General features: G+C 44.2%; 1 protein-coding gene across 1 annotated transcript in view; it reads right to left on the reverse strand.

The window, feature by feature from the left end:
* The window catches only part of OXCT1 (3-oxoacid CoA-transferase 1), a 460,447-nt gene that overhangs the window by 372,472 nt on the left and 71,099 nt on the right, over positions 1 to 16,876 (reverse strand). The window contains exon 3 of the mRNA XM_086960586.1: positions 9,536 to 9,626. Coding sequence (XP_086816712.1) covers positions 9,536 to 9,626 — 91 coding nt within the window. The remainder of the gene's footprint in view (positions 1 to 9,535; positions 9,627 to 16,876) is intronic.

Consider the following 16,876-nt stretch of genomic DNA (forward strand, 5'->3'; position numbering starts at 1 on the left):
ATTTTCTTTTAAAGGGAGAAAAAAATAGGGATCACTGGATCTATCACATTGTACAAGCGTTGTAGGGTCCAGGTAATCTCATTGATCACAGCCCTAATCCAAACTAGAAGATCACTTAAACAAACCAACTGAGAGCTGAGTGTAGGACAGTTATTGAACTATTAGCAATGCCTTAAGAGCCTGCATGAAGGTGGATTCTATCTGACACAGATCGAGTGGCAGAGAGTACCGAAGTTTGGGCGATAGGTATTTGAAGGGGCGAACACCCCATCAGGATTTGCGAATTCTGGGTTTCTTTGCACAAAAGAGGTGGAAGATCACAGTGATTTTCCAGGGTCATAGGGTGCGATGAGAGCGTGAAGAGTTGTGCTATAGGTAACCACTGAAGGTTAGTCAAGGCACTCCTTGTGAACAGGTGCTTTGGGATTTCGAAGAGGAGATGAGTGGTGGTGTTTAGGATGGTCTTTAAGCTTTTCTTGACGTAGTATGGGGATCCTAGACAGAGGGAGTTTCCATAGTCCAACCGGGAGATGATCAGGGCTGGAACAATGAGCCTTCGTGACAAAGGGGACAAGAGATCTAAAACTTTCCTCAGAAGTCTGAGTATTCAAAAATACTTCACTGCTAGTGTACCCAAGATCATTCCGGCCAGGGGAGTAACTCCCTCTTAGCTTTGCTGTTCTCTAATTGCACAAGCTCCGAATTGTCCCCGTTTAACTTAAGGGAACAATTGACCATCCAGTCGGCAACCTCATTAAGGTAGGAGACAAGTTGTTTACAGTTTGAGCCTTATTCCGGAGCAATGGGTACAACTAACTGTCTATAATCTGCATACGATACTATGGTCAGGGAAAAAGATTGGACTAACTTGCATGTAAAGGTTAAAAAGGGAAGGGCTTGATGTTGAGCCCTGTGGTACTCTGCTTTTCAGAGATAAGCCATTCGAGAGACATGTTTGGTCCAGTACATGATATGATCGGCCTTCAAGGAAGGACGTGAGCCACTTTAGAGCATTGTCGCCTATCTCTACCTAAACAAGCCTCTGGATAAGTGTTGTGTGGTCCATCGTATCAAAAGCAGTACTTAAATCCAGGAGGAGGATTGCCACGGAGATGTCCTGATCTAGAGGTTGCCCAAGTTTGTCTGTTATGGATAGCAATCCAGTCTCAGTGCTGTGGTCTAAAACCCATTTGGGTGTAGTGCAGGAGAATGTTGGACTCCCAAAAAGAGGGAGAGGCATTGACTAATGTGTTTCTCTAGGAGTTTCCTTCAGCAGGGAGATGGGTCTTTCATTTCCCAGGCACGAGGGCTCTGGATTTGGCTTCTTCAGCAGTGGCTTTACCACTGAATGTTCCCATTGTTGGGGAGACTGCAGGAGGAAAGTGACTAGTTCAACAGTTCTAGTGGGAGTGGAACGATGCACTCAGAGCCTTGTGCTAGGATGCAGCGGGGGGAGCTGGACCAAGGGGGGCCTCACCTGGCTGAACAGTGTCAAAAGTAGATTGTGAGTAATTGTGGGGGTACAGGGGGGTCAAGAGGCCATGATCTTGGCAGAACGAGAGATGTATGCCTTAAGGGGGCTTAGTCTCCCATATTTTGTCAGGGAAAGACAAATATATGTGTAGAAGTGTTTTGGATAAGGAGGAGACTAGTTTCAAACTTTCCTCTCCAGGAGGTTTAGGTGTATTATGTCATTATACAATGCTAGGTATTCTGCAGTATTTTCTACTATTTTGCAATTTTGACCTAGCCCGATGCATCTCTTCTTCGAAGTGTGGTTTGCTGCTGGGCATGGGTTAATAAAAGGCCTGCTCTCACCGTCTTCCTAATCCTAATCCTGGTTTGTTGATGTCATGTATGAGCTTAGTTCATGCTAGCCTGCTCCCCTTGGTCTCTTTGCCCTACAGGTATGCGAGGAGAAACTGGACATGGTTAGACACAGTTCAGACTATTTCTGCGACGCCCTACGCGTCAGAAATAACTGACACCAATGTCCCTAACCATGCCCATTACCACTGTCCAGTGGCAACAGTTTGATACATCCTTTTTGGAGTGGTACACCTTTTTTCTTGTTAAGAAATCTCAGACTCACACCATCCGAACATTATTGACTAAGCTACACCCTGCTGGTTCTGCACCACTTTAAAATATCCAAAATATATTTTGTACCAGACTGTAAACCAAGCAACAGTGGGCCAGCATCATCTACTGGGACTTGAGTGGTGTTTACATTATAGATACGATTTGTATGGATGATACAAGCAACACCATTATAAAATGCATAGACAGGACCGACAGGCACCCTAGTCTCAACATTATCCTTATGCACTCATTCATGATAGTTACAGAAAAATTTGCACTAAATACATCAAATCAAAGTCACAAAACGTGTCCCTTTTATGAAAGGTATGGTGGTCACTTCGCCCACTCCACATGTATTCAGTCCCATTCTTGAGATTACAAAAGGGTTTGTTTGGCTTGCTAGGATTCTGAAATGTTTTGACTACTGTCACAATCCTCTGAATATTGTATACTTGGTGCCCATCATACACTTATCTGCCTCCCCAAATACCTCATCCATCTGCACTATATTAATAAAAAAGGGCCACAGACATATATAACCTTTTAAATAGAAGCAGGTGAGACTAGGACAGATGCTTGAATTGCAACAGAACATCATCTTGGCGTTAATACCCATTTACTGTACTAACATCCAGCATCAATATGCAATCTGCGTGCAACAAAGTCGGATAAGAATAAATTGGCCACCAGAAAAAATGGAAAAGCGGAGCGTAGAAACAAATGGCAACAGAGATGCAGAAGGTGCAAATGTCCAGGAGCCAGACCATTCTGCATGTTCACAGATTGCATAAAATTATTATTATGGTGAGGTGCCACAGCTGAGAGGGTACCTTACAATTTTCACAAGCAATACAGATGGTGGGAGGTGGAATTGATGTGAAAAGCGTAACAAAAACAGATTTTATGGCAGAAAAGATCAACAGCGCTCAAAAACTAGAAATAAACATTGAAAGAAGGGGCTCCTGATCCCTATAGAGGCAGAAATAAACAAGCTTTCAAGATGTGCTTATTTCGTTCTCTTTTGCAATTTAACCAGCTGACCAGGGCGCAAATTCCGCCCTGGTGTGGGTGAAATAATGGGTGGGCGTGGTTTGGATGGCCCCTGGCCGTCCTCTGCACACGCCCGCCGGGGGCCGTCTAACGCACCGAAAGGGTTAACTTTCACTTACTTTTGGCCATGAGTTCACCCAACATGGACCCTACTAATACTTTTTGACCACCACCTCTATATATTCTCACCTTTGAAGTCCATATGTTACCTGCTAAAATGAATTGTACTTATTCTTGTTCACTCATCTGTTTATGCTTTACATTTGCATATACTTTACCGATATACAAAAATAAGAAATACACATGAAGCTTCTTATATAATGAAAGACATTCATTTAATTGAACACATTTGGCCATTGGGCAATTAGTCTACAGAATATGATGCATAACATTACTAACATTTTATCAATTTTTTTTTTTGTTTTTAAACAAACTTTATTAGGTTTATAAATCAAAACATTGGCAACTTGTCAAATCCTAGGTCTGGCCTCCACCCCCCGGGTATGCCTTACAATCATATAATATATAATTCTAGGTTCTTTAACGTAGACCCATGATGCTTTTCAATACAATATCACAGAATATTTGACTGGACAATCAAAGAAAGTCTTTCTTGTCTCTGAGGAAAAAGTAGACATGGGTCAAGGGGAAAATCCTCTAGTGTTTTGTAGTTCCCTTAACATACCTCTGCATCACTAGTCCTTACAAATCTAAACTAGTATACACCCACAAACTTCCCTCCCCCACCCTCCTCCCAGGCATGTCCCTTCCAATGCTATGCTGTACTATCAATAAACATCAGCTTTTCTTAGTTGGTGGTATCCATTAGTCAAATAATGCGGACGTGTGCAGGTTGCCATCCTAGGATCGCTTATCGTATATGTATCTAATGTGGTCTTATGATTACAGTTATGTGCTGTTAAGGGTCTACTCCGTTTCCGGTACTCCGGTATCAGTGTCATCCTCATCATCAGTGTCCAGGTCTTTCAATAATCCCCTTGGATGGAGCCAGCAGATTCAAGATATTTGCACCCTATTTGGGTTTGAAGGAAAGCCCTCACACACCGACCTAGTCAGTGTCATGCTTCATCATCGGGCCCCACCGAAGAGACCTAGTGCCTCTTCGGTGTGCTGCGACGCCAGAAGACTGCGGAGCTGGTATTGTGTACAGGGTGTGTTGTGAGGATAAATAAACTTAAACTTAAAAGTGTCTAAAGGGTATCTAAAAAAAGTTTATTAGTGATCCCTAGGACACGAATACAAGAGTTCTATGTGTCTGAATTGTAAAGCCAAGGTAATGGTTGGTTTAATTCAGAATTAATATATCATTAGTATGTCAACATGTTTCAGCCTTAGTATTGGTTTTATTTTACCTAGGCATTCGTCAGGACAATGATAAACCCCGGCGGTATGGACTCTCTAATCGTCCACCCTGACCTGGGGACGTGAAAGTGAAAAAATAAAAAGTGTTTAAAGTGCATAAAAATACCTGGTACTACCTCTACCGGACCCCATCGTCGGGGTCCGGTAGAGGTAGTACCAGGTGTACAAGCGGGCTGCGAGTGCTGAGGGCGATGTGCCAGGGACACTCCAACCCCCCTCCTGAGACCCATGGTGCAGATAGCGCCAATCTTTAAAGTGCCGAGACACTCCAAAACTAGGAGTGATTTTTGGAATGAGCAATTGCTCTTCCTATTTTTATGCACTTTAAACACTTTTTATTTTTTCACTTTCACGTCCCCAGGTCAGGGTGGACGATTAGAGAGTCCATACCGCCGGGGTTTACCATTACCCTTTAGACACTTTTAAGTTTAAGTTTATTTATCCTCACAACACACCCTGTACACAATACCAGCTCCGCAGTCTTCTGGCGTCGCAGCACACCGAAGAGGCACTAGGTCTCTTCGGTGGGGCCCGATGATGAAGCATGACACTGACTAGGTCGGTGTGTGAGGGCTTTCCTTCAAACCCAAATAGGGTGCGAATATCTTGAATCTGGTGGCTCCATCCAAGTGGCTTATAAGAGACATTAACCTCTCTTCTTTTGTTTATTGATATATTACTGGGGATCAAGAGAGTGTTCCTGTACTTCCCTATCTCTCCCATTGTTTTTCAGTCACTTTCAATAATCCCACCAAGTGCTCCCACGCCCTAGTCGCCTCCAGCGCCCTCTCACTCCCCGTTCTCTTTGCTAACTGTAATCGAACTATCCCATCGCATTCTGCCCATTTGACGAACTCCCTTTTCCATCTAGCTACGCCAGAGGCCCTACTATCTTTCCAATGCATCGGGATTTCCCTCTTGGCCAACCTCATCCCCATATCTATAAACTTGCTGGTGACCTTAGTTTTAGCCGTGTGGGGGAACCAATGCAGTATGCAAGTCCCCAGTGACAGATCCAGCTCTCTTTCCATCACATCCTTCAACAGTGCAACTACCTAATTCCAATAACTAGCTAGTAGTGAGCACCCCCAAATCCTGTGAGGAAAGTCCGCCCCCTCTCCTTGACCCCCTAAGCATTTGTCTGGATCTGTATTAAAATATGTTGTAATTTTTGCTGGTGGGAGGTAGGAGCGATGTAAGATATAAAAATGAACCAATTGAAAGCAAGCATTCCTGGTGCTTTTCCAGGCTCACTCCACCTCGGCCCAGGCCCTATCCGGTATCTCGCCTAATACTTTCGCTTAAGTACGTCCAAAGGGGGCAGCTTCTCTCGAGTCATACTCTTGTAAAGGCATGTGACCGCCTAATACTTCCCCGCTGCAGTTACAATATATTGACATCCTAAAGAAGCTCTAGATTCCACTTGGCCCTCTTTCCAGTGCGCACAGATAGCCACAGTAAGCCAATCAAATCACTCCTGCAGAGCACAGAAGGGCAGCATGATCCCATTCTCGTATAGATCCCCAATAGTGCTCAGCCCCCTCTCATCCGAGTCGCTCAGCTCCCGCCAGTAGCCCTAATGAGGGAGTGCCTCACACAGAGAGCGGTAGATCAGGGGCATACGGTACTTTCATACCTGCCCTCTTGAGACTCCGCCTCCAATATTGCCTTGCCGTCTTAAGGTCCTCCTGGAGAGTACCAATTCGAATAGGGAGGTCCAACAAAAACTTGAGAGCAGCTGCAGGTCCGGGCTCCCCCCCTTTCCTCTTCCGGGCCACGCAGCTTCAGCACCACTTTTTGCGTCAGCCACTGCAACTGCGCAGCTAAGTAATAAGTTTCGAAATCAGGTACCGCACATCCACCCTCCTATCTTGGACGCATCAGTACCATCAGGGCACCCCACCGTCTCCCAGTGCCCCATAAAAATCCTGTGATCATGGCCATGAGCTGCTTAAAAATTCGCGCCGGAATCCAAATCGGCAAGGTTCCAAAATAGTATAACAGCCAGGGAAGTGCCACCATTTTGAGTAAGGCCACACGCCCAGCAACCAACAATAGAAGTGATCCACAAATGTCAAAACTGCCCACCAGTCATCTTACCGCTCTAACGACGTTGCCCTCCAATATATCCGGTCTGGTACGATATATCTGGACCCCAAAGTATGGGAGGCCCCTTCATTCCCATTGCACTCCCGCCATGTCCTGCAAGCCACTCCAATTCCCATCTGTGGGGAACAAGCATGATTTAGTCCAGTTAACCCTAAGGCCAGACATCTCTCCTAACTCATGTAGTAAAGCCTTCGCTCCCAGCAACTCCTTCTCTGTGTCTCCTAGGAACATGAGCAGGTCGTCCTTGTACAGGGCTATATGGTGAGCTTGACCCTGCACCTGCAGGCCCCGGTAATGCCTTCCTGTCCTTCCTAGCCTTTGACGCCACTGGTTCCATGGCCAGTGCGAACAGAAGGGGGGATAGCGGGCATCCCTGTCTCGTGCCCCGGGTCACCGTGCCAACTTCAGATATCACCCCACCCGTCCTGACCCGCGTTGTACAGGACTTATAAAGTAGAGCCGTCCATGCTATAAAGTTGTCTCCCAGCCCAAATCGGGCCATGACATGAAACAGGTAGGGCCATTCCAAACTGTCAAATGCCTTTTCTATATCCACGGCAAATATCTCAGCAGTGTCCTTGTGGTAGGAGTCCACTTCGAGTATCTGCAGCAATCACCGAACGTTTAAGGCCGTATACAGAGTAGGAATAAACCCAGACAGATCTCGATGGATTATGGTTGACATGTGGGGCAATAGACGTGTGGCTAGGATACGACTGAATATCTTATAGTCCGTGTTGAGCACGGATAGCGGACGGTACCCGATCTGTCCCATGCCGATTTACCAGGTTTCAGGAGCGGAATGATAACCGCCTCTCTTGTGGATAAAGGGAGATGGCCCAGGTGTCTCGCCCGGTTATACAAAGCTACTAGGCGCGGTGCACACTGCTCAGAGTAAGTAGAGTAAAACTCGATCGGAAGGCCATGTGTTCCCGGCGTTTTATTCCTCGCCATGTTTAATAGCCGCCCGCACTTCTCTCAATTCAATATCTCCACCTAGTGCCTCCGACTGAACGTCGTCCAGTTGGGGGAGCTGAAGCTCGCGTGTAAATCCGCCTAGGTCATCCCCGGTTCGGTCTTGCTCCTGTATAACTCCCTTTAGAAGTCATAAAACAGCCAGTTTATACCTTCCTGAGTGAAGCAAGCGTCCGCCAGGGTGTCTTGGATCTCCAATATCGGCGAGCCCCTACGCGATGGGTTGGCCAGCAAGGCCAACAAGGCGCCCGCCTTATCTCCCTCGATATGAGTGCGTGTGATATAGGCCTTGTGATCAAAACATCTTAAACGCTCTATTTGTCCTGCCACAGCTTCTCTCGCCTCCTCCAAGTCCTGTTGTTTATCGGGTCTTTCAGGGCGATCTTTCTCGATATCTCACAAGCGTTTTTTGGCTTCTCCTACCTCTTTTAATAGTCCCCTGCGCACTCCCACCAATCCAGCTATGCAGCGCCCTGAATCACAGTCTTAAACATTTTATCAATATAGAACATTTTAACAAAAGTTAGAAAATTATACAATTCTAAAATAAGCACCTCCATTAAATGTGTGTGCTAGAACTCGTTTCTTGGCTCGAGTCAGAGGGTAAAGGATACCAGTTTTCTGTATGGTAGCATATATTTGAGCCAATGCTGCAAAATATTTACTGATATTTTTCAAAAGAGCATCATACCACACTTCTGCCATTTGTAAGTGCAGTAAATAATAGGGGCTACTATTATCCAGGTCAATTGTACTCCTTTTGCTCAATAGTGGGAAGCCATTGATAACTCTTTGATTAGCGTCTAACCTGATGCAGATGGGAAGGATTGTCCTGGGTCATGGTTTTTACTGCATCCCAATTTCAACGCTAGCAGACATGAAAAGGCTTTCAGAGTGGGCTCATTAATTGTTAACTTTGGCTTTGATCTTTTTCCACATCAAAGCCATATTTTTTGTTAAAGTCCGAATTAGGTTTCCTGTTCCTCTCCCTACAAAGCTGCAGCCCTGGTGAGGGCAACTCATGTTTGGTGATCCTTTTAAGGTAATTCAGATGGTGTAGCTGAATAATCACTGTGTCACCTTTCTGTGATTGCAATGTAGTATTTAAGGCCAAAGAAGATTCTCTTTCCGAAGTTTCCTTACATCTGATATTGCAAAGTATCTTGCGTCATTGGTTGTATCTTGCAGATTTTAATCCTTGTGTTTGAGGCAGGCAGGCTTTGGTTATCTGGATGCTACTAAGAACTATTAAAACCAAACCTCTCAAATACCATAATCCATGGCCTCTTCTTGATTTTTTTACCTGAAATGTATAATTGTTAGTGCTTCAACAAATTCATCTGAATTGCAAACTTTGTTTCGATTTAAGAGAGGGCCATTTATCCACTGCAGTTGCCCTGTCTGTGTAGAATTATCTTTCATCGTTTGGTTTTGATTGTCAGTTAATCATCATCTAGCGGTCTTTCAGAGTGCTTTGGTTCTTCTTACAGTCCTTTTAACATCACCCAAATGTTTTTCAAACTACTAATTTTCATATATTGTGATCAGCTTATAAACCTGTGAATAACTGCAAGCAGCTCTCATTTGATATGAGATTCTCTTGTTGGTCTTCAGAGCTAAATTAGGACTATATTTTGTTTGCTGTTTGTTTCTGACTTCTCTGCGTGATAAGAGTACATATCCCTGGATCACCTGTGTGCATGGAAGACAAGCATTTAATGGTTGGTTGTCTCAACAAGCGTGAATGCATTGTTCATGGGAGATTTTGGGTCTGCTGCAAGAGGAACATCACCTCTGTCAATTTGTAAAACGTTTGCCTTAGAAAAATGGTATAGCACTGGAACTCAGGCTTCTAAAAAGAGTGGAGATGTTTACATCTGCAGGCAGAGAACACATTTAAAAACCATTTTAATCTTGCGTAAATGTGACAACTCACCCAGCATTGTTACTGACTGCAGTGATTCCTTTCACACCAGTTTTTAATAATGCTGCTATCAAGTTCTCCGGAATGCCGCACAACCCAAAGCCTAAGGGGAAACACAAGGACATTAAAAGGAGAGTTATTATTTTATTGCAACAGAACTAATTTCTAAAGTAATGTGTCTGTCAGCAGCGTATATAGTTCACATATTCTGTCTTCACATATTTTCTTTTCTTGTCTTACTATAAAAAGATACGGACGGTCAGTGAATGCCTCATGTATACATGATGTTCTCTCAGGATAGGTGCATGTCCCGCAAATTAGTGTACAAAAGAATTGTGTGATGTAGTCAAATTCAAATTCAAAAATAGCTTTATTCGGGTTCAAATTTTTAGAATCCATAAAAGCACAGTAAAAAGTTTTTCAAATTACATTCGAAATAAAATGTAACATATCCATACGAGATCAAAGTCATCATCATAATCATGAACATAGATAAAATTGATGCAGAATGCTAAGATCAATTCATTGATAATCTAAATCTCATCATATCTTTTGAAAACATAGATACAACATACGTCAACTCATCCTCCAGCAATTGTAATCTCAACAAGGCTGTTCTACATTGTCTTAGCCCCCACTTCTTAAGTAATACAAATAAATATTTTTTCCTTCTTGAGGTGTAATATTTGCAAAACAGGACACAGTGTAAAGTGGATTGGTGGGAAGTGCCGTCACATGGGCACAAAATTAATGTCTTTGAGCAAGTATTTATGACAGGGAAGGTCAACAATCTGAAAAAACTCCCTCCCCTAAAGCGTGTTAACAACATCCGTATGTAACTGCTCTTTGTGCACAGTAAGTAATGCGGTATACCCTGGTTCTGTCGCATTAATTGATTCTGAATCACTGAACTGTTCTTACCCTCTATTTGCCACCTTTTATTTTCTAAGATGATAAGACAGATTTCCTTCAACTTTTTCCTAGACATTACTGCCATAGATGGTGGATATTCAAGGAACTCAGGGTGCACAATCTCTGTTAGAAAGTGTTTCACATAGGTAAACCATTCTATATTTCGGCTACCCTGTGATTTCAGACAATCTTTAATGATGTCCCTATTCAGTTCGGTTTCTTGGGAGACCCATATCTTATGCCACAACAATATTGGGCTCACTTTAATCAGATCAGTAACATAAACCAGTCCCAGCTCTTGGTGACAAACATAAGTAGAAGTGGACTTAGGGGTAAGCTAATAAATAGCGAACAAAGGCATTTTCACACAACTGGATGTCACCGGTGTCCGCAATCCCCAAGATCCCTGCACCATACGTCGCAGTGGACACACACTTAGATCTATAGATGTCCAACAGGATGTTTACTGGTCGGCCCCCAAGCTTGATAGCAAAATTTCACACAGCTCCAATGGCATGCGAGAAAGCTAATTTCCTGGTATTTGCTGCGGCAATCCACGTACCACTCCTGTCAACAATTATCCCCAGATAGGAAAAGGTCTTTTGTCATTTCAATCCTTGTGTTAGAGAGAAAAATATTACACTGGGCGATCCTCTTTTTAGAACAGTACATGCTGAAGGTTTTGCTGCTATTAATTTTTAGGCCTCGCTCATTCATATAGTCCGAGAAAGCCATGAGGGACCTCTGAAGCCCCACCTGGGTCCTAGCCATGATCACTGCATCGTCTGCATATAGTAAGATTGGAGCCGGGTTTCCTCCAATTTGCGGATAATCCTGTTTTTATTGTACTAAGTAGGATGCTATGCTATTGATATATAAATTGAATAAAAAGGCCACAAGTATGCATCCCTGGCGGACACCTTTTTTTATTGGGAATTTAGAGGTACACTCCCCCTTACTGCCAAAGCTAACCTTGGCACCGGCCCCCCTATATAACTCTTTTATAAAATTGAGTAGGCTCGTGGCAACACCCAGCCGGGTAAGCGTTTCCCATAAAATATCGTGGCTCAGGCAGTCAAACGCCGAGCTTAAGTCCACGAATACTAAGAACAACTTATCCCCTTTTGCAACCATGTGCTTCCCAATAATTGTAGCTAGTTTTAGTCCTTGTTCCACTGTACCCAACTCTTTTTTAAAACCATATTGGTACTTCGATAAGACTCCTACGACCTCTGCCTATTCTTGCAATCTATTTAAAATGACCCTGCCCCCCACTTTCATTAAAGAATCTAACAATGAAATAGGCCTATAGGATTTTGGTTCATTGCGGTCACCCTTCTTAAAAATAGGGACCACAATAGCTTCCTGCCATGTTAAAAAGAACCCCGTTTTATTAGCACAATTTAAAACATTGGTCAGTAAGGCTGCCCATAATTGAATATTAGATTTATAAATATAGACAGGTACCCCATCTGGCCCTGGTGCCTTGCCCCCAGAGCTCTCACAAATGGCTACTTCTACCTCAGATAGTTCAAACATAATATCCAATGGAAATGAACCTGTAAGATTGTCATCGTCCCTCTCCCCAAATTCTTCAGCCTTCCTACTTTCGGGTAAAGTATCCTTCTTATAGAGTTCTGTAAAGTGAGTGATCCAGGTATTTTCCTCTTTTGCTATTTCTAGGGCATCAGTTTTTCTGTCTACGAAAAATGGAGCGTTCACCGCCTTCCAGAAGCCTGTATTATCCTTCTGTAGGCAAGTTCGATGGAGAACGTTCCAAGCCTCCCCTTTTATTTCCTGTTTCCTTTTCTTTACTGCGGTATAATAGGAAGTTCTTGCTTCTCTAATCTCCGCAGTACATTTTGGGTCTCCTTTAAGTGCAAGTTTTAATGCTGCGTGGGCTTTACTGCATTCCTGGTTGAACCAGCCCTCGGGCTTACCCCGATTTTGTTTTCTCGATGGTCTCTCCAATAATTTGCTGATCTCCTCCGTGATATTACAAAACGCGGTGGTTACTAAGACCCCGTCGGTCATATCCGAAAGGCAGACCATAAAATATTTGAACTTGTTCTTTATTAAGTTTTGGAGAAATCCCACTGGCTCAATTTTATTCCATTTCATTGTGTAACCATTTTTTTTCGCTAAATTAATCCTATGGCTATACAGATTATTAACTATTCCGTTCTTGGCTAAATTATTTACTTTGAAATCCAAGGAGAAACTAATAGGATAATGGTCACTAATTGGAATTTCACCCGTTTCAAATTTAAGGAAATTATAGGAAATACTATTTGAGGCCAGGACAAAGTCAATTAAAGAATTACAACCCCTATCATTATATGTAGGTGCAAAATCGACCTGCGGGGTGCATAATTCATTGCCGAAGCCTAGATCCATCTCAAACATCAAATTATTCACAAGATTCCCGAACATTGTGTGGGCGAGATGAGTGCAGGGATCACCTTCCTTATTGAATAAGCCACATACATTTAAACGACCATTTGGACACAAAAAACAATAAAAATCACCCACCTATAAAATGCGATTTCCCGGAAAAAAAATCCACATCAGATTTTGACATCATATGTGACAGCCTTTCAAATACACTAGCCATTTCGTCCTTGGGAATATTATTATAGAAATGTATCAGGTTAATTATCTCTTTGCCAGCAAATATAAGCTCCACCATTGGATAGTATTTCGAAACAGCCCTGAATTTGCCAGCCCTGACTTTGGAAGTATTTGAAATATAAACACAGAGACCACCTTTGTTTCTGCCCCTAGTTGATGATTCGGCAGCTGTATGAAACGTTCTAAACCCATTGATATGAATTTCATCCCTCTCCCATGTCTCTTGGAGGCAAACAATGGAGAATTGTTTTATGAAGGGTGAGAAAGCCGGATCATTTAGCTTATTTGATAGTCCGGCCACATTCCAAGATATAAAAGTTATGGATTCTCCCTTATCCCCATTCACTTTACCTAGTGTAGGTGGTGTCTGTGTGTCTACTCCAGGCGGGGTTCTGTGTTGATTTTCACATTGGGTTAATGATTCCTGCCCCATAATTCCCTTCACTCCCCTTACAGCCGCTACATCTTGCATGTTGATTACAGTTTTGGTGGCTATTTCTCCATATCCCGGATTATTTTTAATTTGTGGGTTTGCCAAATCACTCCACTCCCCTTGCTCACAACGCCCTGTTTCACTGCTCTGCTTACTATCTATAATTAGATTCAGTCAATCCACCATTTCTAGTGAACTAAATCTATTTTGGAGGGGCAGAGGGCATTGAATATTTGGTAGTCCATAATAATGGTTGCCAACCCTGCCATAACGATTGTAAGTAACACGAGTTCAGGGCCCTCCTTCATCTAGCTGGTTTGGTGGTGGATAGAAAAAAGGCAATGGTCGAGGCTCTATCGGGGAACCAAGATCTTTATAATAGTTATTCTAGGAGCAGATATAGTCCACTGTCCGAGGGTCTTTAAAATTAACCAATATACAATCCCCTGCAATGGTTTTTGGCTTATTTTCCAACCAGGGTAATCGGCGCACCATCATAATTTCAGACCTAATATGAGGGGGTAGGGGTCTATTTCTGTTAAGCCAATATGCCACCTTATTTTTCAAACACATAAATGGCTCTTGGCTAGTAGGTTTTAATTCTGGGATGCCTGCTAATACTATTTCATAGGGGCTTGATTGCGGTGGTAAGTTTATACTGCCTGCCCTCCTTAGTGCTTCCTTAGATACCCGTTCTGCACCCTCTTTCTGTGATATTACTGTTTTTAGTGGGCCTTTATCCACCGTAATAGGCAGCTCTGGCATGCACACAGTCGCCTGAGTTTTCGTTTCTTTAGAAGGGGCTCTCTCAGCAGTAGGGGCAGTTTGATGAACTGTCTGCACCTCTACAACCGAATTTGCCTGAGGTGCGACCGTAAAACTATTTATGGAATTCCCTGTAGTCTTAATACTGCTCATGTCCAGTTCCATCTTCAAAAGCTGTTTTTCAATCCCGGCAAGTCTTGATACCAGCGGGGCAAGACTGGAAATTAATAGACCCTTCAACTTATTGACTAGGGCCTCCTCCTTTGATTCGTCTGCCTTCTCACTACGTGGGACAGTAACAGTGTCTGTGCTAGCACCGACTCCGTGTGCCAGTACTTGCTTTGCAGTCACCTGAGGTGGTGGAGAACATTCGATCAATGACTTCTGCAACTCAGCCCCCTTATGTGTATCTGATATGTCCTGGCTTGATTTACCTCTAATAAAATTCTTATTGTTCTTTCCAGTCGTGGCAGATGGTGGTTGCTTCCTCTTAGGGATAGCATCTTCATGTCTCCCGCGAAGCTGTCTAGTACCAGTTTTCACAGGAGAACTATCTACAGCTGTTAAATGTGTAGCCTCTAAGTCTACGTCTGCTGGTAAGTGTACAGTTGGTGCAGGCAGGGAACAGAAAGAACCTTGGGAACTGGTTGGACTATGTATGAGCACCTCAATATCCGTGTTTCTATCTTGAAAGTTAGTTTCGGGCGTACGAGCGTTCGCCAGATGGCCCATGGATGAACGTTTTGCCATGGCTAAATCCTGCGAGACCCTTCGCTCCATTAGAGATATCCCTTCATCAATCACGGAATTGGTTTTAGTGATAAAATTGCCCGGTGTTCCCAGCAATAATGACCCAGCAGCAGCCCTGCTTCTGCTTTCGCGTGTGGACATGGTTATCCCTAGTGACAAATCGGTAAGATATCAATACAATACAATACAATATGCACTCACGTTGATATCAAGGTTCAAAGTGTTACCGAAACGGCAGTGAAGTCTGTACACACTAGATACAAGAAGTTAGATGGGGGCCCGGTCCGGTCTTAATCAGGGCTTTAATGGGCTACAACGGGCCCGCCCTTGACCCGGGCTTCGCCTGCGTGCGTCCCGCGTATCGCCGGTATGGGGCTGGTTAAGTAATGAGGGGCTAGGTGATGATAGGTGGGAAGAGGACCAGCTGCGCCCAATATCGCGCACTGCCTTCTGGTCCTCGCAGTCCCGCTGCCTCCAGGTGACGTTGCCTCCTCAGCCCCAGACTGTGGCTCCACAGGAAAACAAAGTCACTTTAAAAATCGGCAAGAAGGAAACAGGCAAAGTAACTCCCAATGTGGAAAAGTAGGTAAGAAGGGCTCAATACTTCCAGAACGGCTGCGAGCTGCTCCCGCGAAGCGGGGGGCGCGATCCGTTTTTTGCTGCGCGGGAGGTGATGGTAGGCGGGAAGAGGACCAGCTGCGCCCAATATTGTGCACTGCCTTCTGGTCTTTGCAGTCCCGCTGCCTCCAGGTGATGTTGCCTCCTCAGCCCCAGTTCGTGGCTCCACAGGAAAACAAAGTCACTTTAAAAATCGTCAGGAAGGGAACAGGCAAAGTAACTCCCAATGTGAAAAAGTAGGTAAGAAGGGCTTAGCACTTCCAGAACGGCTGCGAGCGGCTCTCGCGAGCCGTTTTATGCTGCACGGGAGGTGATGGTAGGCGGGAAGAGGACCAGCTGCGCCAAATATCGCGCACTGCCTTCTGGTCCTCGCAGTCCCGCTGCCTCCAGGTGATGTTGCCTCCTCAGTTCCAGTCCGTGGCTCAACAGGAAAACAAAGTCACTTTAAAAATCGACAAGAAGGGAACAGGCAAAGTAACTCCCAATGTGGAAAAGTAGGTAAGAAGGGCCAGCACTTTCAGAACGGCTGCGAGCGGCATGATGTAGTCATTGTTGCACGACAACGGAGTCCTTGTGGAAAAGTAAAATTAATAGAGGGTGGCAGATGTTAAAAAAGCAACTGAGCCAAAACCTTAGAAATAAGGTGGGCATGATTTATATTACCCGGGTTCAGAGCCACTTTCTTCCTAGGAATGACTACCTTAAAACAATGAAACAAGCATTTGCACTGCAGCAGGTCTCGCATTTGCGAGAGTTTAAGCTATTAACATTGTAAATGACAATGCCTTTTAACTTTCGGTGCTCATGATGAGCTCAGCTCGTCATGAGGCACAGTGGCGCTGTGCTCATGACGAGCTGAGCTTGTCATAACCGGGGATAATTCCCCTGCTGTGCTAGGCGTTCCATTAAACGGTTGTGGTCATGACGAGCTTAGCTCGTCATGAGCACAGTGCCACCGTGCAGCGTGACGAGCCAAGCTCGTCACAAGCACAGCGTCGCTGCGTGTGGCCCCCCGCGCCACGGGGGAATTAGCCCCGTGGCGAAGGTGTTAATTATCGGTTTAGAAAACTAACACATAAATAAAAGGCTTTGTCATTTACAATGCCAATAGCTTAAACTCTCGACCTGACTCTGTTGTCATTGTTATTCACTATGCATATAGTGCACAATCGGCTATTAGCATGGCACCACAGCGCTTTTCGTGGTCTGAGATAACTTGCAAATGGGCCAGAGATACTCACAGT

The sequence above is a fragment of the Lissotriton vulgaris genome, chromosome 3_1, assembly GCF_964263255.1.
Source record: "Lissotriton vulgaris chromosome 3_1, aLisVul1.2, whole genome shotgun sequence".
Classification (NCBI taxonomy): domain Eukaryota; kingdom Metazoa; phylum Chordata; class Amphibia; order Caudata; family Salamandridae; genus Lissotriton; species Lissotriton vulgaris.